Here is a 27,211-nt window from a genome sequence, read left to right as displayed (position 1 = left end):
TACCCTTTGGAGGTGTGCAAGGACCATGGGTTAGGAGACAGTTCCCAAGAGGGCTGGCTTTCTGTGCTTTGGCTTTTGGCCTGTACTCACCCTGTCTCCTAGCACCCACGTCCCAGATACCCTCTCTCAGGCCAGCGGACCTGACCAGCTGTCAGGAGCAGACAGAGAGCAGTGATGCTTAAGGAGATTATCAGCCTCCAGAAACAGAGGCACGACAGTAGCCGGGTACAAACATAAATGCACCCTGGTTGATAAAGTTAACAAAGTGGGTCTCAGGCACAGGGGAGCTGAGAAGTCTCCTTGCCAAAGTGTAGAGGGGCACCAAGTACACAAGTTCCCCTTGGTCCAAACATCTGCGGCCAGACATGAGGTGGAAGGTGGGAGCCCACCTCCCATCCCAGCCTGCACCCCAGGCTGGGCCGAGCAGACTCCGAAGGGGCTCAGCTCAGACACTGGGGGCCGGAGGGGGCCTGAGGAGTGTGGGAGCAGCCATCCTCTCTGCCACGGGCCCAGGTGGCCTCCCGGGCCTGGGTCAGCCGTGAGGGCCCCCTGGGACATCACCACAGCCCTCACCTGTGTGCAGAGTTCTGATGTGCATCCTCAGCTTACACACCTTCACAGTCACTCTGGGTCAGGCCGAGAGGGATGAGAAATGGGGAAACTGAGGCCCAAGGAAATGACATAGTATGTTCAAGTTCATGGAGCTGATGGGCGACCAACCCAGAACCCCAGGTCAATATTCCTCTCCCTGCCTGCCTCAGGCTTAACATCTATACAAGAGGCCCAGCAGCGCTTAAAACGGCCCAGCGTTTCCATTTACCTTGACCCATGGGGCCCAGGGTCAGTGGAGAATCTGACAGCAGGGGGAGCTCCAAGCCTGGACATGAGCCCCAGCCCAGGGATCAGGGCAAGACCACTGGTTTTTGTCTTTGTTGTTTAACCCCTTCTCTTGTTGCTAGACATGTGTATGGTTTCCCGTTTTACCTGATGTGAACAATGCTCCTGTGAACATTCTTTTACATGTTCCTAGAGAACACGTCCATGTGTTCAGGTACTGAAAGCAGAACCGTTAGGACACAAGGCTTTCCCTCTGGTTCAGTTTTCCCATCTATAAAATGGGGACAGCAGCACCTAACCCAGGAGCATGAGGTTTTGTCGGAGGGCGGAAGGCTCTGTGGAAAGGTGCTGGTCCCCAGCACAGGGGCGACCCTGGCAGCGCCCACCTCGTGTGCAGCAGCTCGATCTCGGTGCTCTTCTCCCTCTCCAGCTTGCCGTAGGTCTCACGGTGGCGCCGGGCCTCCTCCTCCAGGGCCTGCTCGGCCGTGGTCTCCTGATCCTTCACCATCTCCTCCAGCTCGTGCACCCTGAGGAGAGGGGCATGGGCTCCAGTCCAGCACAAGCTCTCATGGCCTGTGTCCTCTCATCCTGACCCAGGCGCGGCCACGGGGAGTCTGGGACCCTGAGACCCTGAATTACTAATGTCCCTATTGTAGAAGGTGGCAGTGTGTTTGTCAGGCCTGGGAGCCAGCAGTTTTGCTGACATATGAGTTACAGACACCATGGAACCTAAGGAGAGCCCTGCATGCCACAGAGGAGAAGGCCCGACAGTGGGTCCAGACAGGAGTGAGGCTGTACCCAAGAAGGTGGAACTCCCAGAGTAGGCACGGAGAGGGACAGCAAGCCTCACTTTGGCTGCATGAAACAGCCCTCAGGTCTCACCTGCTCTTTGCTCTCTCCCTTCCTGGCCAGTACCCCTTTGACCAAGAATTCAGCTACTGGGGGGCACCTTGACTCCTGGCTAGTGGCTCTCGGCGTGCCAGACCCGGGAAAGGGCTGGGCTCCACTGTGGCTGTTATCATCCCACTACCGGTGGTGTAGGTGGTGCACCAGTGTGGGGCACGTTTCACTGTCCCTCCGTGAGGCTGACCTTCTGGGGGGTATGGCCCATCTTTGGGCCTTACGGTGCTGAGGATCACACCCTGGGTGGGTTTCAGTTTACCAAGTTTCAGGCCATCCTGGGGGTGGGGGGCACCCATATTCTCCATGCACTACCTTACTGCAGTCAGCAGCAGGGGCTGCCATGTTCAGCGGGCCTCCATCGGGAGGAGGGTGAGCACTGCTGGGCCTCCTCCCATCAGCAGTAGACGTGAGCCCCCGACTCACATCAGCCTCTCCCTCTGCAGAGCTTTTCCCCAGCAAGGGAGGTCAGGCTCCATCAATGCAGCACAGAGAGACAGGAGAGTGGACCCCAACTCCTGCCTTAGACCTGCCCTAGTGGGGCAGGCTCCCACCTGTCTCCTTGTCCCTAAAGACCTGTCCTCCTGGCTGCCCTGCATGGGCAGAGCCACGTAGCAAGGGGCTGATGTGTCACAGACCCTCAGAGCTGGGACGATGTTGGGCGTCTCCTGGGGGCCTCATTCACAGGGACAACCCTCTGTTCCCCGTCACAGCCAAGGCCCCGCCCCTGACCTGTGGACCAGCTGGGTGTTCTCCTGCTTCAGCTTGCTCTTCAGGTCCCCATTTGTCAGGCTGTCATTCTCCAGTTCTGTCACCTTTTTTTCTAGGAAGCTGACCTACAATAGGGAGGCAGAGGTGGGCGAGGGGAGAAAACCTTTGAGTTCCCAGGACTGAGAACCTAGAAACCACGGGACTGACGGCCAGGCCCGCTAATCGACTGCGTATGAAGAACAGTCATGTTTGGTGGTGGTGAGGACGGGGGTGGGGGTGGATGTGCCCACGTGATCAGGGCCACCTACCCCCAACTCGCAGGCAGGGACAGGGTCTCTCAAGTCCCCAGAGAACACCCCGGGGTGTTCCCTGCTACCTCCAGGGAGCATGCGCACATGAAGTCCCTCCTCTACCCACCCAGGGCTCACCTTCTCCGTGATGTCATTGTCACAGGAGTCAATGCTGTCCCGGAATAGGTCCTCTGTGCTGCCATTACTGCTGCTGAAGTTGCTGCTGTGCAGAAGCTGCCTGCAGGGGGGCAGGAAAGCATATCTGGCTGCAGACCCCTCCGGAGACTGGGCTCCAGACTCAGGCCATAGGCTGGGTAAGCACTCAGTACCCCGGGTGGGGGGTGGTGCCAGGAACCCTTTCTAAGGAGGCTGCCCCCACCCAGTTGTGGGAGAAGAGCGGCCTGACCTCTGAGCCCCTGGCAGACATGGCCAATCCACTGCAGCTCTTTCCTGCTGCTTCAGAACCCTTTTCATACTGGGGTGCCAGCCCGTAGCTACCAAGTGACTGGAGCTGGTGGCTGAGCCTCCACCCTTTCCAGCTGGAAAACCGCCCAGTGACGGAAGCCTGGCTCACACTCCTGGCAGAAGGTCTGGGCCTCTCGAGGCCACCCAGTAAGGACTCAGTGCCTTCTGCCAGGCCAGCTCCTGCTATAGCTTGGGGGACCCTGCAGGAGGGCAAAGGGAGGAAGACCCACTCAGATTGTGCTGGGCAGTGGGTCGGTGAGTGGGAATGGTAACTCCTGCCTGAGGCAAAACCCACCTGCCACTTCCCTGGGGCTCCCACTTCCCACTCCCTGATAGGCGGCAGCCAGGGTCTTCACCAAAAGGCTGTCTCCCTCCAGGTCCTGGGCCAGAGCCTGGGCACTTGCTGGCAGCTCCCAGAGCCTTGGGTGTGGACCTGTGGCCAGTTTATAGAGCCAGAGCGGGATCCTGGCAGTCCCAGGAAGTCAGCCGTGCGGGATTTAACCTGGAGCAGTGTGACCACGCCCTCACCTCTGCCAGCAGGAAGCCCAGGGTTTCTGTTGGTACAGCTGCCAGCTCCAGAGCGCAGGGCAGGGCACTGACAGCTGTGAGGTGTGCTATGTGTTTCAGGGCCTCCCTGGTGTGCCCGTCTGAGGACGAGGCAGCTGAGGGTTTAGAGAGGCCAACCGCTGCCAGAAGGGACACGGAGTGGGACAGAAAGGAGGCTGGTCCTTCTTTTGTAGAATGTGTCTCCTCTGGCTGTTCTGCCTGCACTGCCCTGGCATGCCTCGTTCCCCCCACTCACTAAGCCACACACAGGGCACCAGCTGGGTCTGGACTGCTGGAATGGAGCTGGCCACCCTGGCAGCAGGAGCAGTTAAGGAGGAGTAGCATTTACCCCAGACTCCCCTGGGCGGGGGGCCTTACCGTCCGAAGGCTGTGCTTGAGATCTTTCGGTTGGGGCTACAGAGAAAGAGAGAGAGAGGGGAGAAACGGTCACTGGACAGCAGGGGTCTAGTCCACTCCTTAGCCCGTCCTGCCTGCAAGATACCAAAGTGTGGGGCAAGCCTTTTTCCCACCCACTGAAGGGAATTCACTGATTAGCTTGGTCCTAAGAAGCAGCACCCTGATTTTCCTGTTGAAAAAAAAAAGAAAAAAGAAAAAAGCAGGCCCCTGAGGATCAACCTCATCCTGAGCGTGCTCTCACCTGCCAAGACACATGGCGCTACCTTGCTTGCTGATTCCCCTCCGGCCCCCACCCTGGCCACTGCCCCCATGCTGGGCCCAGGGCCTCACCTGTTGGCCTTCAGGTTTTTCAATCGGGCTTCCAAGTCATTCAGCAGGTTGATTTTCTTGCAGCACTGAGAGCAGTAAACATCCAGCAATTCACTGTTGTACGTATGTCGCATCTTCCTAGGTGTCTGCCCCGCACTGATCCATGAGAAAAGAGGAAATCGCTTTTTTAACTGCTGTCTGGTCTGATGCCCGTCCCATCCTGCTGAGCTTCCTTTTACTGGATTCCCCAATACCTGGGTACCTTGTGTGTGTGTGTGTGTTGTGTGTGTTTGGGGCTGGGAGCTAGGGAGTGGAAATATGGTGTCAGATCTACCCTTCTCCAAACTCTCAAAGAGAAGCAGCCAGTGAGTTGCAGCCATTTCACAGATAAGGGAACGGAGCACTAATGTCAGAGTAAGTATTGCCTCAGGCGTGTCCAAAGGTATCACAGGAGGCCACCTGGAAGGACCCTTCAACACTGAGGTTCTAGGAAGCAAGACAATAAAGACACCCCCCGCCATCCCTGCTTCCCCCACCCCACCCCCGCCCGGTCGGCAGCCTCCCAGGTTGGTTAATTCTATCTCTTCCCCAAGATGGAAGGAGGGAGGAGGAATTCCAGAACTCCAACCAGGGTGCAAAGGCAGCACCCCCAAACCCTAGGAACAGATCCCACGTAGCTCAGGACTCTGCCTGCCAACCGCCCCCCCCCCCGCCCCCCGGGATGAAGTTGGGTTGGTTCTGCCACTTTTCCTGGACTCCAAATACCATTCCAAACCAAGCGGCCACCTGGAAGACACCGAAGACCCCAGGTCCGAGTAGACGTTGGTCCTGGTCTCATCGTCGGGGCAGGGGCTGCTGGGGGCACAGTCCACGTCATCCCCCTCCCCGTAGTCTTCAAACTGCTCCTCGTTGCTGATGAGCGAGGTGGTGGAGTGTGTGGACAGGTCTGATGTCGTCATGGATGGAGTGTGGACCAGGGACCTGAGTGTAGGAGAAGGGCCGGTCGTCGTTAGTGAGGCTACAGCCTCGGGTGGGGACACTGACCAGTCCCTACCAGGAGGTCCACTGGTACTACAGGTATCAGGAGACTGATTAAGTACGTACCTTGTGACCTGGTCAGTACACTTTGGGGGACCTTGCTCTAAGGGCAACATCTCACCGTAGAAACTGCTTCTGCCTGCCTGAGAGATATTCAAACCACTGCCACTCCAACAGCAAACATTGCTGACAGCCTAAGGGTTTACCTACACTACAGTAAATTACACTCATTAAATTATAACGCATATTAGCAAATTCAAGTATGGACTATCAAATCACTGGTGAAAGGTTTATAAAAGTAGTGGGCATAGTGTGGAAAAATTAACATAAATTAAAGTTAGATATAAAATTCTGGAAACAGTAAGACTGAGCATGTAAAAGATCTATATAGATTAAGAAAAAGTAGGAAATAAAAATATTTGCGTGGTCACAGGACTTGGGTTTGGGCGATGGGCCTATGCGTAAAGCTAGTGACCGCCCCTCCAATCTCCCTTTCCCTAGCTTTTTCAAGTTGTGTTGAGCCGGCGTGGACTCCTTTAATAATGAAGGTTCAAAATAAATAACAATGAGCTACTGGGTCAGACGCTTCTTCCAGTTTATTGAGGGGATTTCTAGTCCAAACAAGCCTCATTCCAAAGAATACGGGTCAGAGACCCTGAGCCTCTCATAGGTGACCCCTGGGGTGGCCTGTGACAGTATCAGGGCTGGCTGAGCCCTGTCTACACCTAAGAACAAAGAGAAGTACAACTTATCACCTGTCAAGATATATCTTCCCTTTAGTCATTATGCAGTAATTTCTGGGTGTTGTGACTCATAAATTAGGGTTTCATCAACCTACTAAACCTCCACACGCAATGATGGGAACCCTGAAAGTAGTATATAATGGGTTAAGGCAGTGATTCTCAAACTGTGCCCTGGAGGAACCCCAGGTTCTATCAAAAAATCAGTGTTAATGACAGTGCTAAAGATCAAGTCTCCCAGGAGCTCCACCCACATTTAATTAATTAATTAATTAATCCTGGGAATTGATGGGTCCCAGAAATCAGTGGGAACAATCAAGTGGCCGATGATTACCCGACAGGCCAACAGGTCTGTTGTCAGAGACCCTTTGTCCTGGGGTTGGTTGGTCACACGTACAGCTGGTGGACCACTCCCAGGAAGCATGTGGATAAACAGCTCCACAGGGCCCCCCTTGAATTCCCAGAGCCCCGAGTTTGAGAATGTCCGCACTGAGAAAAGTGTATTAGGTTGAATCATGGGAAATTGCCTTTTTTCAAAGGTTGAAAATGATTAAAAATTGACAGTTTCATGTGGGTCACCCGATACTAGACCCCCCTCCTGCCTCTCCAAATCTCTGGGTTGGACATGACCATCGCCTTTTCCTGATCCATGGGGAGGCCAACTCCCAGTTGTCCCGGCCTCCTCCGCAGTGGCGGGGTCTTCTGCCCATCACCCCACATATACCGTCATCCCTCCAGAGACGGAGTGAGGGCTGGGAGCGCGGGGACGCCCTCTGCTGACACCATCAAAAAAAGGGCGCTGCCCCAGTGGGAGGTCACTAGGCCTTAATATTGTTTTCACGTAACATTTCTGATTACGAGAACCCATGAGCAATAAATAAAATACAGAATATACATCAGAGTAGATGGGAGGTAATTAAAACGATCAATAATCCTACCAGCCTGAAAGAACTGCTAATGTGCTGGAATAATTTTTCCCAGGCATTGCCTAATGGCTAGGGGTGTGTGTGTGTGTGTGTGTGTGTGTGTACACATATATATGTGTGTATATAGCATATATATACATCATATGTTTTAAACAAAAACTAAGATCATACCTAATGGACATCTTTGTAACCTGACTTTTAAAAACTAATTGAGATCATATAATATATCCCATATCATTAAATAGTCGATTAAAACTTAACTTTGCACGGCTGCCTAAAATTCCAGAACTAGCCCTACTGTTAAGCATTCAGGTTGCTTGGAATTTGTTGCTATTTGGAACACCCAGGAAACTTATGCCTGTGATGCAAACCCTGAGTGCATCTCCTGTCTACTTCCGGGAGATCGCTTCCAAGAACTGTATCTCTGGGCCGAAGGGCTACATGTGGCGTTCCAGACGGTTTTCACTCACTTGTCCTCTGGCAGGAACAGGCCCCTGAGGCCCCCGTCCTTCTCCTCAGTGGGACTCCCGACTGACCCATCCAGGCTCTGGGTGCTCTCCATGGGGCTGTCCATGTCTGACTCTGGGGGGCCCTCGGGCGGGGCCAACGTCATCGCCTCCTCCTCATCCTCAGGAAAGAAGCCAGGCTCCCTGGGGAGGAGCTCACCATCAGCAAAGGTGGAACCTGGCACCTTGCTGCCCTGGGAAAGACAGAGGGGGACACAATGAGTGAGGTTGGCTCCCCAGGGCTCAGTATTCCTCATCAGATGGCAAGGACAAGGGCAGGGATAGGAGAAATTGGGATGCAGGGACCCTGAGACCCCGAGTATGAGAATGCCTGCCAGGTGATTCATCTCAGGGGCCTCTCACACAGGCCGCCTCACGAGAGCCCAGTGAGGAGTCGGAACCCCGAGGGACAACCGTCCATGGAGAAGGGCCACAGCCAGGCCAGCCACGTGGTTCAGGGTACCTAGGCAGCTTGTCAGGGTCCCCATCAAAAGTCTGCAGAGGTTACTGGTGGAAGTTTAGAGGCAAAAACACAAAAAAACAAAAAACAAAAGTCTTCAGAGGAAGCCAAATGACTTGGAGAAGGCTTCTTGGCAATGGGGTTCAGGTCACAGCCACAATGAACGGCCACCTAGGACAATGAGCCTGACCTAGCAGAGTTTGCTGCAACATGGGACAGGGACATCTGCAAAGCATGACATGGATCTACCTTCCAAGACTCTGGACACATCCAGTACCCTCTCGGTACCTTAATTCTCTCTGTAAATTGGGAATGGCAATGAAATCTTACAGGATCACGGTGTCACAGTAGGACCTGAATGAGTAAGTCCCGGCCACAGAACGTGATGCCAGCCTGGGCGGAACAGTCTGCCTCAGCCCTGCCACAGTCATGCAGGGGAGCAAGAACACCAGGTGTTTTTTTCTTTTTTCCCCTTTTTCCTCCTCCTCCCACCCCACTCCGGTTCAAGCCGTTGTTTCTCAGTCTAGTTGTGTAGGACACAGCTCCCTGGCCCATGTTGGTATTATGAGCCTTGCGCTCCCTCTGGTTGAGGCAGTCGGTCGCTAGTTGTCAGACGGCTACTCACAGCCGCTCACACTGGCCACTGGTCGACAGCGGCACACGGTAGCCCACGGCAGCACACAGCAGCACACAGCAGCCCAGCTCCATGGAGAGCCGTTGTTCACAATCACAATCTTAGCTGAAGAGGGTGCAGCTCACTGGCCCACGTGGGAATTGAACCGCCAACCTCGGCACTAGGAGCACGGCGCTCAACCACCTGAGCCACCGGGCTGGCCCTACACCAGGTCTTTTAACTCTGAGCTTTGGGCTGGTCCCCAGAGCCTAGCACACTGCCCAGCACAACATCAGTGTGTGATCAAGATTTGCCTGAATGTCTTGCTAAAATCATCCAGGAGAGGGGTGATTTATTCAGAGTTTACTCTAGTCTGAGGGACAGCTTTCTACAAACCATTTCTTGGGGGTTCTTCATCTCTGAGGCGGTATGTACCTCCCAGGTGGCACTGCTTCTACCTGCTCCCATTCGAGATGTCCACCTGTTCGCAAGGTTCCTGGATGTGCTCCTTGGCTAGGGCTGGCAGAGCCCCCCCACTAAAGGTGCTTCCTCCAACCCCAGAACTGTAAGAAGGGTAACAGTAACAAGGGCTGTGGAAAGCCTTCGGGCATCTCAGACAAGATCAGGGACCAGGGACATCTAAGAAAGGAGGCCAGTGACAGGCTTGGCTGAGCCCACCCAGCTGTGTGCAGCCAGTGGTGAGCAGGTAGGCCTCCAGGGGTCCACCCCCACCAAGACATCCTGGACTAAGAAGAGATGGTGATTAATGAGCTCGGCTCCTGCCAGTGCCATGATTCCGGGTGAGCAGCAGATGGATCAATGCAGTCGGGATCAGGCTGCCAGCCCTCCCTGACTGTGAAGGCCGAGGGGACGTGTGATTAAAATCACCTCTAGTGCTCACATAGCCCTTTTCACCTGGATGTCACTAATCCAATCCCACATGGCTCCCAACCTTATCAGATCTTGCACCCTAAGGCAGCTCTTCATCTGCAAGCCCAAAGCTGTATCCCAAAGGGAAACCAACATTTACTAAGAGACACCAAGTTTCAGAGACCACACTGAGAGTTGATGTATTATCCAATTTGGGCTTCGTGACAACTCTTGAGGGCAGTGATTCTTATCCCCATTTTACTAAGGAAGACGTCAAGTTCGGAGAGTCACCTGCCGGAAGTCCTCCGGCCTGCCTCTGAAGCCGTCACCTGCCCTTGGCCACTACATGCATGGTTCCCTTGATCACTGAGGCAACCCACGCTTCATGGATTGTCAAACCTCATGGTGACAATGAGGAAAACACACACCATAGGGACATATTACTAATTATGAAGCCCACGCACCCCCACTCCACATGCTGACCATTTCCCACCCCCAGCACGAAACTCTTTGGGGATACCCAAGGAGAAAGAAGGCAGGAGGGAGACAGCCCTCCGAAGAGAGCCGGGGTTCCTGGAGGAGGAACGCACATGCTCTATTCCTTTGCCCGCGAGCTTTTCACCTTCCCAGGCCCCCGGGCAGGGGAAAGTTAGCGCTGCTAGGAATCCCTGCTTTGTGGCCGACATGAGCACTCGGCTACTTTAGAATGGACATTTCTTCACCGCCTTGTGAGCCGGGTCTCCGTCTCCTCTCTGTATAAGTGAAGCGACTTGCCCGGAGCCCCGTGGGAGGTAGTGCAGGGCAGGTCTGGGACTGGACAACGAGTCACCAGCACCACGTCAGCAGGGGTCCCGAGGACGCTGCTGCCCGCTCTGCTCCCAGAAGGCAGGCAGGGCGCCAAGGGCAGACCAGCATCGTGCTAAGCGTCCAGCGTGGCCTCTAGACCACTCATGTTTGCCTCACTGGACACCAAGAGCTGGAGGCTGAGTTTCTGCTGGGCATTTTGCCCCGAGTCTCCCAACTCATGGTACGCAGGTTGGACCAGTGGCCCCCCTCTCGCTTGACATCCCACAGCTACACACCCAACTCCTGGCAGGCGGCCCAAGGCCCAGACCGGGGTGGAAATAGTGGCCTCAGAATGGCTTGTCTCAGCCACAGGTGGAGCAGTAGAAAGGATCAGATGCCCCCACAGGGGTCCCTCCCGCCTAACGAGACCACCGACCACCTCCTCAGGCATATTTTTACCCTCTGACTGAGCGGAGTCCACATCTGCCTGGGCTGGCACACTTGACAAAGCGTCCCGTCTGTCTCTCACACACACCCCCATTCATCTCTCACAACGGCCCCCGCAAAGCTCCAGGAGGTGTACACAGCAGAGATTAAGGATTCATTGTCTCCATCTGACACATGGAAGATGAGGCTCCAAGCGGGCGGGGGCTGCCTTGGAACTTCCCAGCTACAGAGGGCGGCCCCTCACCCAGTCTCTCTCCCTCTCTCTCTCTCAACACGTCAGCCTTTTCTCTTCAAATTAGCCGCTCCCTACATTAACACCTTTCCACGCAACTCACAACTGTTTGCCCAAGGCAAGTGGTAACTTTAATTATAACTTCAAAACCGTTTCCCCCTCAATTCAGCTATAAGAAAATGAACGGTACACCTCGGTTAGGCTGGGACAGTACTGCTTTGGCATTTGTCCTGGACGAGAGTGGCCCTGTCACCTGTGCTCCTCCCTGAGGGCCTCGGTCCTGGCCCAGCTCCCATTGCCCTGGACCCTCCGGGAAAGCACTTGGGTGCAGCACTGGGCCTGAAAGCGGTGCTGCTGGGGTTGGGAGACAGCGTGCTCCGATGTCAACACCTCAGGCAGGGAGGCAAAGCAGGGGTAGCTGCTGGAAGGCACCTCTCAGTCCCACCCTGAGCCACTGTTCAGTGGCTGGGAGAACCTAAAGCCACACTAGAAACCCTTCTGAGCCAGTTTATTTCTTTTATGTTTTGTAGATAAAGTTACAGAGGGAAAGGCAGAATTCATACATAATATCATCCTCAGAGGGTTTCCCGGAGGCCTGGGAAGATGCTCAATCTGACAGCATAGGCTTCCCAAGCTGAGGTACCCTCCAGCCAGGCGCCCTGGACTGGTCAGGGACCCCCAACATGTCATGTGTGCTTTCCAGAAAGAGATCTTTGGGAAATGTGCAGGAACTAAAGATGAATCCGCCTGGGAGTGGTGAGGCAAATTCTACTGCAGCTGCAAGATTTCAGTGAGTTCTCAGACAAACCCAAGGCTGACTCCAGGCAGTGGGAACCTGGGCTGTGGCAGCCCCTAGGATGGGGGAAGGTCCTTCCCACGAAAGCTGGGGGGCGGTGAACAGGTAGAAGACGATGATATCACACCTCAGGGCACCTCATGCGTGTCGGCCTTTCTATGCTGAGAACCCCGAGGCCCAGAGAGCTGCCCACTCGCCCAGGCCATAGGGTGTGCGTCCAGATCTGTTTGCACAGCAGTGTGCTCCTCTGGGTGCTCCCCTGGGCGGGGTCCTGGACCTGAGGCCTGCTCTGGAGGGGTGGCAGGCTCAGGAGAGTGGGGAATGGGTTTTCACAGAAAGGATGTGTCTGTTTTAGGGAGGCCTGTAGGGAAGGGACAGTATCCTCTGCAGGCAGCACGCCTACCCGTAGGACTCCCCCCGGGACCCAGAGCCAGCCCTGGGCACAGAGCTCCGTGTCCCTGGAGGCACAGGGCTAGCCACTGTGGACCACTCAGGTGTGGGTGGCATATGTCCCAACCACTCCATGTCATCTCCTCCCACCCTGCTGAGGGGTCCCAGAAGTAAAGGGAGGTCAAACAGGTGCCGTATTCCTCCACAAGCCCCAGGACACCTTTGCAAGGGCTGCTGGGTAAAGGCGCGGCTCTGCAGCCTGGCAGACTGGGTTTTAGTACTGGCTAGTCCGGCCACTCACAAGTTGTGTGACCTTGGGCAAGTGATGTGTAAGCCCCTGACTCCTTACCTACAGAATGGAGACAGTCACCTCTACCACAGAGGCTAATCTCAGGGCCACACATGACAATTTTCACAAGCATCAGAGGGTCAGGAGCTATGGGAGCATTAAATCCTGATCTGGCCTTGTTAGGGGCTACGTGTTACAGAAGCTGAGCTGTCCTGGCTGGTCCTGGACAGACAGGAGGCCAGGAGGGACGCTCTTTTCAAGAGTCTGGGCCCCGGGAATTATCCAAGACCAGGGGGTTTCTGGAGAGTTTGGAGGCCCAAGGCTAAGGAAACAGGCCACAGCCAACTGCTCAGCTAACCATTCTGTCTCCAGCTGGGGCTGGATGGAGCTGGCCCGGGCTGAACGTGGCAGCCTGCAGGCACACAGCCTGCCTGTGAGTCCCCTTCTCCAGTCTCAAGAGTGGCGTTCACCTGCCAGCAGACTCCAGTCACTCCTTCCTCTGTAGGAAGTTGGCATGGGTTGAATTCAACGGTTGGTGAAAGGCCAAGTATCAGTACCGGGGGAGGAGGGTTGGAGTGGGGCGGGGGCATCAAAGCCTCAAAGTGGCCAACAATGCCCCACTGTCCACGCTCTTGGCGGGGGTGCAGCGGGGCCCAGACACGACGATGTCAGTTGGTCCTCCCCTCACTGATATGGCCCCAGAGGGACGATGCCGCCAACTCACACACACCACTCCTCTGTATTTTCCTGGCAGCTAATGTACGGAGGACACGGACTCCAGGTGAACCCATGTCCACATGCCCTGGGGGTGGGGAAAAGACCCTCACGGGGTAACTAACCATAGGGATTTCTACACCTGAGCCCCCAATGGTCAGCGTTACAGGGAGCACACGGTAGGTGAGGACCCCAATATTAGCCAGTATTTGTGGCACCAAACTGCTCTGTGGAATGGGAAGCTGGGAAGAGCCCAACGCGATGGGTGACCCGAGGCCTGGGTGCCAATCCTGGCCTGGTCACCGGCTGGCTGTGTGACCCTGGATAAGCTGTTCCATTTCTGAGCCGCATCTAAAAACAGGGATGGAAATACCTACCTGGAAGGACTGCCATAGAGAATCTAGAACAACGCTGCATACCTCACAGATGCTGGAAAAGTGGCAGAGAGGGACAGAGTGGCATTAGGAGCAAATCCCAGCTCCACATGGCACGCAGGAGCTCTGCGACCTGAGGTGCACTGAACTTCCCAGTGCCTCGGTTTCCCCATCTATGGAATGGAGTGAACTAATAGGATGAAATGAGTTGGCACATGTTCTAAGCACACACAGAAATGCTCAATAAACCTGAGCTATTACTGATCCAGCCCCCAGGACCCTGTCCTTCTGACCCGGTGGCACGCTGGGCAAAGGTAGGCTGGGTTCTGCTTCTGGGAGCCAGACTTCCCTGGTTGCAAAGCCTTCCCTCCAAACATGCCAGGTGCCTCTTTTCTGCCCACCACGGTCTTCTTCTGCCCGCTCTCTCGGAAAGTCTCTTTGCCCACGGACGACACCCTTTCATAAGTGTTGGGATGAGACGCTGCCTCGGTAAGGGAGTCGGGAGGCGCTGAGGTTCCTGCTCATCTGCCCCCAGCCCTGGCAACGGCTCCACTCCCCAGGCAGTGACTCGGAGCCACAGAACAGCTCTGTGGGGATAAGGCGGGGTAAAAATAGCTTGGGCGGGCACATCTCAGCTTCCCTCGCAGCCAGGCACCAGCGGGCACACGTGGAACCCCACTGTAGGGAAGGTATGGGGGGATGGGGCACAAACCAAGCCTAGTCAGGGGAGAAGCCAGCCTGCCGCCTGGGAGAGGCTGCGCGGGCGTGGGGGCCAGGCACAGGGGGAAGTCCCTCACCGCACTCCCAGCCAGGAAACAGTCCAGGACCACGACAGGCCTGGTTAGGGTCATGCTGGGTCTTCCCCATGGGCAGCAGAAGATTCACGTTAAGGAACTCACTTGTGTAGGCCAATGTCCCCAGGGCCACAGGGAGGGGATGGGGTTACATGTGCTGGGATCCTCTACATGCCAGTGGCTTGGCCACTCTCATCATGCAAAGATGGTGGCAGCAGAGGTTAGTAAGCAAGCCAGGCTGTGCCCAACTCCTGTTTGTGGCTACCAGCCCGTGCCCTGAAGCCAGGCCTTGCTCTGCAGGCGGGTAGTTGGTGCTCATCAGTGGCTGGTAAGAGATCCTGATTCAACAAGAGGGTTGCCCAGGTGCCATTCAAGGGGCAAGGGTGGGACATGAAGGGGGATTTAATCACCTACACAGGGAGGCTGGTGCCTCCGGCTTGCCTTCTGAACAAAAGTAACCCTGGCTCAGATACAAGGCCAAGGGCAAACATGGGAACACCAGATTACCAAGCCTTGTGAGTTTACCATGCTTCTCTGCCAGCCCTGGGGACTGACCTTATATTGTGAGATCAAAGCTCTGTGGCCCAAACTTCCTGCTCAGGTAGGGAGGCTGAGGTCAGGCAGGTAGGAGACACTGCCATGTTCCCCCGAGGGGCCCGCTCAGAGAGCGGCAGGAACCACCCCCTCTAACCAACCCCCCTCCTGGCATGTCATGGCGGCCAAGGCAACTCTCAGGCTCTCTCCTCCAGCCAGGAGCTCTTGGATCCATCTCCTGAACCCTCACCGCAGGGAGGGTACGACCTGCAGCTCAAGACACCCTTCACCTGGGCTTGGTGCTCCTCCTCCAGCAGACTCTAGGAGCAGAGCTCAGTGTGGACACCCCAACTGCTACACTTCACTTTCGTCGTAAAGGCACTGAACTTCTGAGTGCCTCAGTTTCAATGCTGAGAACCCCTGCCTGCAGATCCCAGGCGGGGGCACAGCACTGACAACCGCTGTTTCCACAGGAGTTCATTTGTCTCAAGTGGGAAATACTAAGAGGGTTTGATTCTCACATCACCCCCCCACCCCGAGGGAGGTACTAAATCACCCCATTTTTACAGAGTGGGAGACTGAAGCTCTCGGGCAGACGTGGTTCAGTCCTGGATCTGGCCTCTACTGGCCATGGAACCTCGGGCTAGAATTGGACAGAAGAGAAAGAGAAAGCCATGCCCGTGCTTCTCAAGAAGTCCCATGCCATTTACAAAACGTGACGTCGGTGAGATAACACATTCTGCAACTGCACACAACACCACACGAAAGGGGTGTGGAAGCCAACACTGCCTTTTTTTCAATGTTTCAATCGCAACTCTTGAGTTGTCTCTCTCCTCTGTCTGACACCCTGCCCCCAACAGGCACGCTGCTGACAAAGTATCTAATCTGACAATGTCAAAAAAGTGATCAAAAAAGTGTCACAAGAGGGCAAGGGAAGTTGAGGGGGGCATGACATAGCTCCCAGAAAAACTCAAAAATGAAGGATGTGGTTAGCTCCCTGGCAGCTACACTAAGATGAGAGATGGGCAAATTCCCTGAAAGGTGGCGGAGCAGAGTGACTGGAAGTATTCAGGGATCTAATGTACCCCCAGTAAGAGGCTGGGAGGGTGGGTGTGAAACCGGCCTGCATCAGATGTGTTTTGTCTGGATGACCGGCTCATCCAGCCTGCCCTAAAGGCTGTGAACTTGAGACCATTCAGACCAGCTTCCCTGTGTCCATTCAGACCTTCCAACCAGCTCCCTTGTGTCCAAGTTCACCCACCACCCTTCCGGATCAGGGCAAACTTCCCAGGAGCTTGCTGATGCTAGGAAGAGAAGCGCTGCCCGAGGTCGCTGCTGGAGTGCCATTTTCACTGTAAATGAATCAGCTGGCATTTTTGCTCTGAGCATCCATCCAGGGACAATCTGTGGGCATGAGTGGCATGAGTCACAGGGGTGTGGGAAGGGGCAACAAGATCTGTTTCCAAGCCCATTAGGCCATGGGCCAGACCCTGGACCCCCCTGGCAATGCCCCTCACAGTGGGGACCCCTGCCCTGCCAGGAGACACTCGAGCCCTTTGTTTCCACTGTGCCACGTCCATTCCAATAACATATGCCAGCATGTCAAAAGTTAGTGGTTAAAAAATAAAAATAAAAATGTGTTACTAAACATCTAATGGAGAAAAACATGCAATTAAAAAAATGCTTACGTCACCCAAAAGGATACAGGATAAAAAAAGGAAGAAACGAAGAACAAAGATCAGATTGGGGCAAATAAAAAACAAATAATAAACAACTCAACCATATCAGTAATGCATTGAATGACAATGGAATAAACCATTCTATTAAAATACAAATATTGTCAGATTAGATTTAAAAAAAAAAACAACTTAAGCAAGAGGACACAGATAGGTGAAAAGTAAAACAATGAAAAAAGTCGTACCACGCAAACACCCACCAAAAGTTGGAGGGGCTATATTAATATCAGACAAAGTACACTTTAAGGTAAGAGATAGAGGGACATTAAGAAATGATAAAATTTAATTTAATAAGATGTAATACTTGCAAATGTTTACGCATCTAATAACATCGTTTCAAAATATACAAATCAAAACTTAGAACTAAAAGTTGGAGATTTTAACTCATCTCTCTCGCAGTAATTAATGGAGCAAGCAAACAAGAGAATTAGAAAAGAGAAGATCTGAACAACAGAAGCTTGACCTGACACAAATAGAACACTACACCCAGTAACTACAGAATAAAACCATTAGATCCATGGTTGATCAATGGAGGAACTGGATACGTGCACAGTCCCAAAGAATCGCCCTACAGATTACGCAAGACACCAACCAACCCTCTGCCCCATATCTCTACCATGGAGAAAACAGGCTATTATCACTTTAATGCAGTTATCAAACCTACTACCACTAAACTGGGAACAAAAAGACCTTAGCCTACGACATGACATCGTGCTTCCCCGAAAATAAGACCTAACCGGGGAAAAAAGCCCTAGCGTGATTTTTCAGGATGACATCCCTTAAACATAAGCCCTAACGCGTCTTTTGGAGCGAACCTTAATGTAAGACCCGGTCTTATTTTCGGGGAAACACGGCACAATGTGAAGGACACGGCATCATCACCTATCACGTAATCTCAACAACACTTAATTCTCATCGAGCCTTAGGATCTAACTTCTACTGAATGGGAAAACAGGGCATAGAGCAACAAGTTACTTATCACCGCAGGGAAATAACCCGGCAGCAAGTTTGGGGGACCCTCTACGAGACAACTAGCCTGGTCATTTCAACAAGAGAATGTCACAAAAAAGAGGGAGGGGGGGTTTTTCTAGGCCAGTGGTTCTCAAACATGAACGTGCATCAGAATCACGTGGGGTGGGGGAGGGGTTGTAAGACTCAAATTGCACCAGGGTTTCTGATTCAGTAGGTCTGGCGTGAGGTCTGAAAATGTGCATTCTATAGGCCGAAATAGATTTTAAAAAAAAGAAAGAGCATTTCTAACAAGTTCCCAGGCGGTACTCGTGCTGCTAGTCCCGGGACCACACTGTGAAAACTAGTGTTACAGATTCATCAGAAGATATAAAACCCAAATGTCACCCTTGATCAGATCTCAGTTCAAACAAACAAGCAAACAACGACTTAGCTGTAAAAGACCTTTCGGGGACAAAGGGGGAAGCTGGAATATGGATTAGCTATTGGGTGATACTAGGGAATGACGCTTGATTGGGTTAGGTGTCTTAATGGTATATATAGTAGTTATAAAAGAGAAATGTCCTTAGTTTTGATAACGTCTTGCCTGGTTTGCTTTAAATGGTTCAGAAAAAAAGTTATATATGGAGAGAAAGCAAATACGGTAGCAGCACTGGAGAGCACCTGGGGCGTGCAAATCCTTAATGGTGCAGTTGCCTCCTGGACCAGCTCCATTATGGTCTGTCTTGGTTGTAGGGGCTGGTTTGGATGAGTCACTGTGGGGTACTCTTGGGTGGCTGATGGAATCATGGCTATTTGAGGGGCTGTATGGAGGGGTTTTGGAGCCCCATGGAGGTTGGGGAGGGGTGCTGTGAACCCCTGTATATCACAGCTTTGGGCAAAACCTTGGGGACTTACAAAGGTTGGTGGCTGAGCCCTACTCTCGATGGCTTCCTATCATCAGGTCTTACAGGTCTCATTTTCCAGTTTGTTAGAAGTAAACCTGACATACTAATACATAAAACGTGAAAGACAGTTGCTCCAAACTCACTGGTTAAAGGCAAGTATAAAATCCCCGACAAGTTAAAAGCTAACTGACAAATGACAAGCTAAAGCTCCATTTAAAAGGAATCTGAAGGAGTGAAGCCATCCTTCAAGAATGCTACCCTAGAAGGAGAGCCAACAGCAGTTGGAAGGCTGGAGGACCAACCTCCAGGGTCAAATGAACCCACGAGAGGACCTGAATAATGAACGGTCTGGGTTCCAATGATCAGGTCTAGATCATTTGGATGCAGGGGACACGTGGCTCCAGCTCTAAGAACCATCGTCTCTAGAAGGTGAACCATGAGTCGTCACATTACTAGAAACTTTTCCAAAGAGAGCCTGTGGCCAAGAGCTGTCCCCAATGGGCCCCTCATCAATGGCAGGTTTTTGCCTGAAGGCAGAGCTGCCTCCCCTCCACTCAGGCTCACCCGGGATGCCAGGCTCTGCTCACCCTCCTCTTTCTCCTCCCCTTGGAGGATGGCTCCAAAGAACCTTTCTGTTATGGGCAGAACTGTGTCCATCTCCCCCAATTTCATATGTGAAGTTCCAATCCCCAGCACCTTAGAATGTGACTGTTTTTGGAGACGGGGTTTTTAAAGAAGTAATTAAATGAAAATGTAGTCTTTAAGGTGGCCCTAATCCAATATGACCGGCATTTGGCCCTATTTATATACGAAGCTAAGTAAATTATTTCCATCTCTTGTGCCCTTTCCGTAATACAGGTATATTTTAATTTTAAAGAAGTGTATGTGCAGTTCAGCCAGAGGCATTTAAAACTGCACAAGGCAATCTTTGTTTGCCCAGGACTGTATTTAGTGTAGTTATAATAGAAATGTAAAAGTGATTTTTACCTCAACCGTGATTGGTTTACAAGAGAAGAGACCAGCAGTTAGCCCTGGAACGACAGGCCTGTACCACAGAGCCTATAATCCTGGGTCAGGCCATCTCCGTGGCTAGCAGTGCTCAGTAATTGAGCAAGATATTACCAGTTTCTCCCTGCCAGTCGGTATTTCTGGCTGCCTGAAATCCGAGGCCAATTTCTTCCCTTTGTTGTGGTCATTTTGGGAAGGAGGGCCCGTACCACTCCTGGGACACGTGGTCACCTTGCTCCGCTGTGACGCCAGCCTTCCCCTGACATGCCAGAACAGGACACCCCCTCTTCCCTCCACCCCAGGCTGTCCTTCCAGGGTCAGCATGGTGACTGAGGGGCCAGGCAGATACTGCAGCTGAATTTGCCTAAGTGACCCATCTCCTAGGAAAACCCACAGGGGATGTGGCCCCAGGGTCAACCTCTGCTCCCACGGTGACCAAGCCCTGGATGGGGTGTGTGATGGTCCCAGATTCTGAGTGCCCCACCCGCTGAACCTACCCCCTAAACACAAAGTATTAAAAGGGGCCCCTGAAGCAGTCTCCCCCCCACCCCGCCCCCTAAACAGACAACAGCCTTGATTTGCAAATGAGAATGTGGACTTTGGAGGCAAACTGTTGGGGATTATGAAAACAGAACTTAAATTGCTTCCACATCTGGAAACCAAACCCCCCGCAGCCAGCCCCAAGAATTCCAGGCATGTCAGCCGACAGACACTGCAGGTCAGGGAGGCGTTTCCTGTTAGCTGAGCCGCCGGCATCCAAATACCCAAATCCATACACAAGACATTCTGTCTACATCAGTGGCCCTCTGAGCCACACCTGAGAGAAAGGAAATCCCAGAGGTACCACTCTGGGAGCACAGGCCACATGGCTAGAGTGTGCTATGTGCTTTACTGAGGTGGTCTCATTTTTCTTCCTCTAAATGCCAGCAGGTGAATACTGTTTCCTCCTGACAGACGAGGGCCTGGTGTCGAGCTCAATCCACGTTCCTCTGAAGTGACGCTGCGGCTTTTCTCTCTATGCCCCTTTGTCATCACACAGAAAGGTAGGGCCATGTACACCTGAATCAGGAACCCTTAACTTCAATCACCCCACCGAAATTCTCAAAAATGATTTGAGTACCAAGTACCAGTTGGGAAAATGATTTCCCAAGTACCAGTTGGGAAGCTCCAGTTCCCACCCAGCCAGCGTATCCGAGAAAATCACGACTGGCCAGGTGTGGGGCAACTCAAAGGTCAAAAGCCAATGGACAGCCTGCACGTTGAGAGGGGCGCACATTAAGGGCTCCCTGGCTCTCTGAACAGGCAGCTATTTTGGGTTACAAATTATAGCTTTTAAGGATGTCGCTGTTTGAAGAGAGGGCTTAATTACTCCCAGTCAAGAGTCTGTGGGGCTTGCTTTGGGGGCTCCGTGTTTTACCATCACGATAAGAGGAGCTTAGAGTGAAAGCTTGGAACTGGAAAGCGGTGGCGCAGGCCAGCTCACCCACCTCTCTGGATGGAGCAGCATTCCTTCAGTGGGGCACCTTCAAACGAGGTGACACGAACTCCCCAGGGAGAGGCTATGTGCTTCTGGGAGGGCACGCCTGAACAGAACTAACCCTGCGGGACAATCTAAGGCCAGGGCGGGTACCTACTCCACCCGCTTTTGGCCACAGAAACCCTCAGGCCTTGGAAGGCCAAGCAAAGTGCCCATGTCCACGTGACCCGCCCACCTGGAACAGACAGATGGGAGGGCCAATGACAAGGCAGGGCAACTCTCCTCCTCTCCACTCCTGCCACTCTCCCCACCCACCTCTCTGTTCTTATAATCTCCTGGCACCTCCCATCAGCCCAGAGCCCCAGCAGTGCTGCTTGCAGGCTCAGTTCAGGTGTCACTTTTGTCCTTCTGCCTTTACCAGGTCCAGCTACCCAGGCCGGGGGTTCTCTGGGCCACCGCCTCGCACTGGGGCTGGCCAGAGCTCAGCTTTGGGGTCCATGGGCCAGGGCAGGTTGAATGGGCTCAAGTCCTTTCCTAGGCTTTCCCACAGTGGGGACAGGTGAGAGAGCACTAGGTCTGTCCGCAAGCAGAGTTTGGGGCTCAGAGGGTAGGAGGCCCCCAGGGAAATCTACTGAAAGCCCATCAAGACCCTCTCAAAGGGTCTGTGGGCTCCCCAACTGGCCACAGAACCAGGGCCTGGCTCCTCAGACTGCCCCGTCCAGCCATTTTCGACCAAGGGACATGATACTGCCAGTCCCCTTCCCCTCGAACCCCAAGCTCCGGTCCAACTTTACCACCACCCCCATACTTCGGGCTTCCTTATGCCCGAAACACAGTTCCTCGCTTTGCCTCAAACACCTGGTCCTAAACAAGCCCCAGGCAGAAAGCCACTGTAGTTGGGAGGCCAATCCCCCCACCTCCACCTTCCACAAACCCCCCCACCCCAGCCTGGGCCTGAGCTCCTTGGGCCCTACAGCCATCTCTGGCACACTCTCCCCTTTCTCTGCTCCTGTGATGCTCCCTGGCACACCAGGAGAGGTGGCACACGCCAGGCGGGGGCTTCACCCTCACCTCCCCCACCCCTTATGTATCATTTTAAGAAGAGAAGAATTACTCAGTGAGGAAATCTACCCATCCCAGCCTTGGCACAGCTAACCCACTGGTTCTCTCTGTCCCCAGCCAGGAGCTGTGCAGTTAGCTTTACCTCCTGGGGGTCCAAGAGGAGGCAGGCTTATATCACCAGCTTATCCGGGCTCTTTGTGAGCCAAGTGCCGTCCCACTCGCAGCCCTGTTTCTCTCAGGGCTGGCTTAACTCATTACACACCTTGGTACTCGGGAAGGACGGTGCCAGAGACCAAACACCACCTCATCAAGGAGGGCTGTAAACCCCTGGCAATGCACAAACCTGCGAAAGTCGGGCTACTGGCTTTCATCAGGATCTCAGGAGGGAGAGAGGCAGAGAGGAGACCTCTGACGAAAACAAGGTTTAAGACCACGGCATGCTCTAAAAGTCTCCCTTCACCCAGCATCTCTCAGCTAGACATCCCCACGTGGCTGTCTCCCGGCACCTCAAACTCAGCCCACTGCTCCCCCAGCCCTGCTTCCAACCTTAGTGAGCAGCCCTTCTTGCCAACCTCACCCTCACAGATGCCAAGTTACTGACCGCTCACCCCACTCCCTACAGCCCAGCCATCCCGCCTGACACATCCTGCTCACACAGGTCCCTGTGCCTTCCCCCGTGCTATGCCCTGCCCAGGACTCCTCCATCTGTCTCAGGGCGTTTACTAGGAGCGACTCTGTCGGCTGATGTTCCCAGAGCCCTTAGCATTAGCTGAAGAAACACAAGGTGGTCTTAAACAGGTGAGGAAGACCAGGAAAGAATATTAAGCAGTTTCATGTACCAGATGTTTCTGTGCATCAGCCACCATTCAGATGAAAAAACGGGGGTTCAGAGAGGTTAAGTAACTTGCATAAGGTCACAGAGCTAGCAGGGCTAGATTCTGAGCAAGGTCTGATTTGAATGCAAGGAGGGTACAGAAAATACTAAATACTCTAGGCAATAGCAGTGTCCAACACTCAGCATTGGAGCAGTCTCTCAGGTTGAGCCTTGCAGGCCATGGGAACGGGGGTTAGCAAGGCGGGTGGCGGCAGAACTTGGACTTGAGCCGAAAATGGCAGGGACCACAGCACACTAGACCACTGACTACTGTCAACTGAGGCTACTGGGACCTGTGCCACCCTGGCCACAAGGCACAGCCCCCTCCCCTTTCCCACCACAAAGAGCTTCAAAGAGGCTACATGTGGGAAGATTTTACAGAAAGGGAGAGGAGATTTGAAAGAAACTTGCTAAAAGGAAACACATGTGAAAATGAAAACTCAGGCGAACTGGGAGGAGGACGGACGGAAGGAAAAGATGATGTTCAAGGATTATACATGGAGTCAGGAAGCGTGGTACATAATGCCAGTTTCCATCTGCTACCTTGGGAAGGCCAGCAACCCATTCCCTGCCTTTATTTTCCCTTTTAATCCAGGTAGAATGGAACAGTGTGACCTCAGATGATACCCAGGAAGAGAGAAATAGAGAAAGGAGCCTTGCAAATAATCATGACGACTATATGGAGCCACGATCCAAATTTGGTGAAGGAAGAGGCTCAGAGAAGTTGCTCTGATTTCCCAAGGTCACACAGCTGGTGAGCTGTAAAACTGGAATCTGAGCCCGGGTCTGCCTGCTGTTCAAGCTCATTCCTTTGAACCACATCATAGTATCCTTTCATCAATCCTACCACCACTACAAGGTGGCTCTACTTCCTCCCTCGAAGAAACTGGGCAAATCATCGTGTAAGTTCTGTGGAGGTTACGTAGTTTTTGTGTTTCATTAAATGCAAGATGCCTTTGATTTTAAGATGCACAGTATTTCCAGTACATCAAGAAAAAAAAGACACTGTTAATTAAAACACACTGGCAAATGTACCAATTTGAGATGTTACAATGTAAAAAAACAGGAGTGTGTCTTAGCCTCTCCAAAATACAGTGTGAGTATAAGCGGGGCATGGGGATTCAGTCACGGTTCCTTGCCTGTGTGTGTGCACTGAACGGTAGATGACAACTCCATGCAGGCACGTGTGCACACACGTACACACACACCTGCTGCTGCAAGATCTTTCTTTGCTCATAACTGATTCAATCTTGCAGGTAATTATACAACAATGTGCTGGCTAGACCTGCCTTGTCAACAAGAACCCTCATTTTGCTAGACCATCAATTCAAGGTTCCTTAGGTGGAAGCTGTCCTGACCACCAGCTTCCTGACAAGCCAGCCATCCTGGCCAGCTTCGCCTCAGTGGAGCTGCAGATCTCTGGGCAGCCAAGCTAGATTAACAGGTAGGTTTGTTCCTTGGAAAACTACCAGGGGCAGTCACCCAACATGGACGGGTGGCTGCAGAGCCCACCCCTTTCTGTCTGGCTCCCCTCCAGATCTCCTGGGGCCTGCAGCCAGCCAGAGCCGCAGTGCTTTAATAAGGCAGATACTGTGGGCTGGCAGTGGCAGGCGGGCAGCACTGCTCCAAGCTGGCTTTCCAGTCGGGCATAGGTAGATGACAGGCAGGCCTTAGCTGGAGGTGAAGGGTAGGTGGGCAGAGGCACCGCCCCCCTCTCCTTGGCAGGCAGGCTCTGGCCTGGCAGAACGGGCAGTCTCTGGGAGGAAGACCAGGTGCAGCCCCACGCCAAGCCCTGGGGAGATGGCTGTCACCTCGGAATGTGCTTTGCCTCTCAGTCACAGATTGCCATGTGGGTTCCAGTCCCTTCACTCTGGCCCCAGAGTATGCATCTGTGGAGGCTGAGTTGGTTTATTTAAAAACACAGATGCTGAGGAAGTAGTTTGCTCCTCTGGTAAAGTTCCTCAGATACCAGAGTTTTTGCCCTGCCACCTTCCTGTTTCAGTGTTGACACCCTCCCTTGCAAGAAATTCTGTTGGGTGCTAGGGTTATCAGTCACAAGAATCAAACCAGTAGAGGCTTTTAGGAACTAAAAATAACAGCTCACTCATATGGCAGGCACTGTGTTAAATGCTCTTCATACATTTACATATTTGATCCACGTAACTACCTCAGGAGGGAGGTGCTAGCGTCATCGTCATTTCACAGATGAGGAAACTGAGGCACAGAAAGGTTAAATAATTTGCCTAAGATTCCACAAAGAGCAACTGGCAGAGCCAGGATTTGAACCTGGACAGCCTGACCCCAGAGTCCAGGCGCTTGGTCTCTATACTGTCTGCTTCTCTAGCTACCTAATTACTCCATCCGCTGCCAACCGAGCACGTATCAGACCTACTCTGGGTACTTTAGGTCACAGTGGCTCTCTTTAGCTTCACCATTACCCTATGAGGTAGATGCCATTATCGATCTTACTCTACAGATGGGGAAACTGAGGCTCAGAAAGATGAGGTACTTTGTCCAAAGTACCACAACTAGCAAGCAGCAGAGCCAGGATCCAGACCCACGTGTTTTCTGGCTCTAATTTTTTTTTTTTCTACTTTAAGAAAACAGGCACTGAGCATGAGATGAAAGCGCCTGTGTTTTGAGGTAGGTATTTCTTTCTCCCAGGAAAACCAGCCAGCAGGAAGGAGAAACTTGTTCCTACTCTCTCTCCTCTCCTAAGAGGGAAACAGAAGTCCGGTGGTAAGAGCAGACAACACCCCTCGTCTCAGCTCTCGTATCCCACGTCCACTGCAGACAACACAGACCACTTGAAATGTGGCTTCCCTTTTTATATTAATCGGCTTATTGATCACAGAAGAGATGCGGGGGGTTGTCAAAAGATGACTCAAGAGTAAGAGGGTTCCCACCCACTCTCTCACACTTGAGTTCTGTTTAGGCCTTCCTCTTTCTGATCCCTTAAAAGAGAAAAGCTCCCATGTATTAATAAAAACAGCCACCAAGCTTTTGTTTTCATTTGCATCATGTGTACGTTGTTGGGAAAGAACCCACTTTTCTGGGAAGATGAAGCAGGTTGAATCAATTAAAAATATACCCAACAGTCAGAAAACTTCCCGTTTCTTGAAGGAAGTCAAAAAGTGGGGTTAGAAACGTGGGTGTTACTAGGACCGGCCTGCCTGGCATAGCTGGGGCCAGAGGTCCCCGGAACCCCCCAGCTCTGGATTACCAACCAGGCTGCCTCCTCTGACCTTCATGTGACCCTCCGATGCCTACTTTTTCCTTCCTACACACGCACACACACACATATACGCGCATACACACGCGCACACGCACACTCACACTTTAGGGGCATTGGCTAGACAGAGACTCCTTAGGAGACCAGGAGACAGAACTGCTGCCAACTGCCTGCAGGTAGAGGGAGAGAAGAGAGATGCCCATGCACCTTGGGGCTGAGGGAGGTCAGGAGCCCAAGGAGAAGAAGAAACAGAACCCTAAGGGGGCCCGGCCAGCACTCGCATGGGCTGACAGCTACTCCGCGGGGCTCGTGTGCTGGACGTCCCACTCCCCATAGCACTGACCCGCGGGAACAAGACTGCCCAACAGCGCTCTGCTGACTTAGCGCACATCACCTGAGCGGTTTTTGCTGGTATCAATTTGTGTGGTGGAAATAAGTCTGGCAAGAACTGTTTCCACACTCTTGTGGACAGCCTTATCTGATCCAACCCAGGCTGAGAGCAGAAAAGTCCACGGCAGCAACGGCCACACACAGACAACTCGCCCAAGAAATGCCTTCACGCCCAAACCCCTCAACAGCAATGGCTTGAAGTGGGCAGAGCAATGAAATGCACTTTGTGCTGGTGGATTTCTAGAATCAACTGTACTGTTAATCTCCTCCTGGGATTCTGGGCTGTGGCTTGGCAGCGTCAGGCCCCCCCTGATTTCTACTTGCCTTACTCTCCAATCACGGCAGTTTCCCTGCCGTTCTGTGGACACATCTGTGGACCACATTCCCAGCCATGGTCCCACCTCAGGCCCTTCGCTGTTCCTGTTTCCTCTGCCTGTACCTCTTTGTCACCTTCTCAGCGAGGGCTTCCCGGCCCACTCCATTTAAAAAAACCGCACGTGGCCCAGCACTCCCCTACTGCCCTGCTTTCTCTCCTGCCATCTCTCACACTGCAGGTTTTACCTGTTTGCCTGCCCCTCTGCCATCATGTGAC

The 27,211-nt window shown here is 53.0% G+C and overlaps 1 protein-coding gene across 3 annotated transcripts in view; it reads right to left on the bottom strand.

Moving 5' to 3' along the window:
- RAB11FIP4 (RAB11 family interacting protein 4) overlaps positions 1 to 27,211 on the bottom strand; it is a 101,407-nt gene that overhangs the window by 10,765 nt on the left and 63,431 nt on the right. For all 3 annotated transcript variants that reach the window (XM_033089934.1, XM_033089936.1, XM_033089935.1), the window contains 7 exons: positions 7,650 to 7,879; positions 5,262 to 5,456; positions 4,497 to 4,631; positions 4,128 to 4,163; positions 2,877 to 2,976; positions 2,470 to 2,573; positions 1,224 to 1,364 (listed from right to left, as the gene is read on the bottom strand). In XM_033089934.1, coding sequence (XP_032945825.1) covers positions 1,224 to 1,364; positions 2,470 to 2,573; positions 2,877 to 2,976; positions 4,128 to 4,163; positions 4,497 to 4,631; positions 5,262 to 5,456; positions 7,650 to 7,879 — 941 coding nt within the window. The remainder of the gene's footprint in view (positions 1 to 1,223; positions 1,365 to 2,469; positions 2,574 to 2,876; positions 2,977 to 4,127; positions 4,164 to 4,496; positions 4,632 to 5,261; positions 5,457 to 7,649; positions 7,880 to 27,211) is intronic.

This window comes from Rhinolophus ferrumequinum, chromosome 21 (assembly GCF_004115265.2).
Source record: "Rhinolophus ferrumequinum isolate MPI-CBG mRhiFer1 chromosome 21, mRhiFer1_v1.p, whole genome shotgun sequence".
NCBI classification, from domain to species: domain Eukaryota; kingdom Metazoa; phylum Chordata; class Mammalia; order Chiroptera; family Rhinolophidae; genus Rhinolophus; species Rhinolophus ferrumequinum.
Note: the sequence above shows the minus strand (reverse complement) of the source record. Positions and strands in the feature narration are given on the sequence as shown.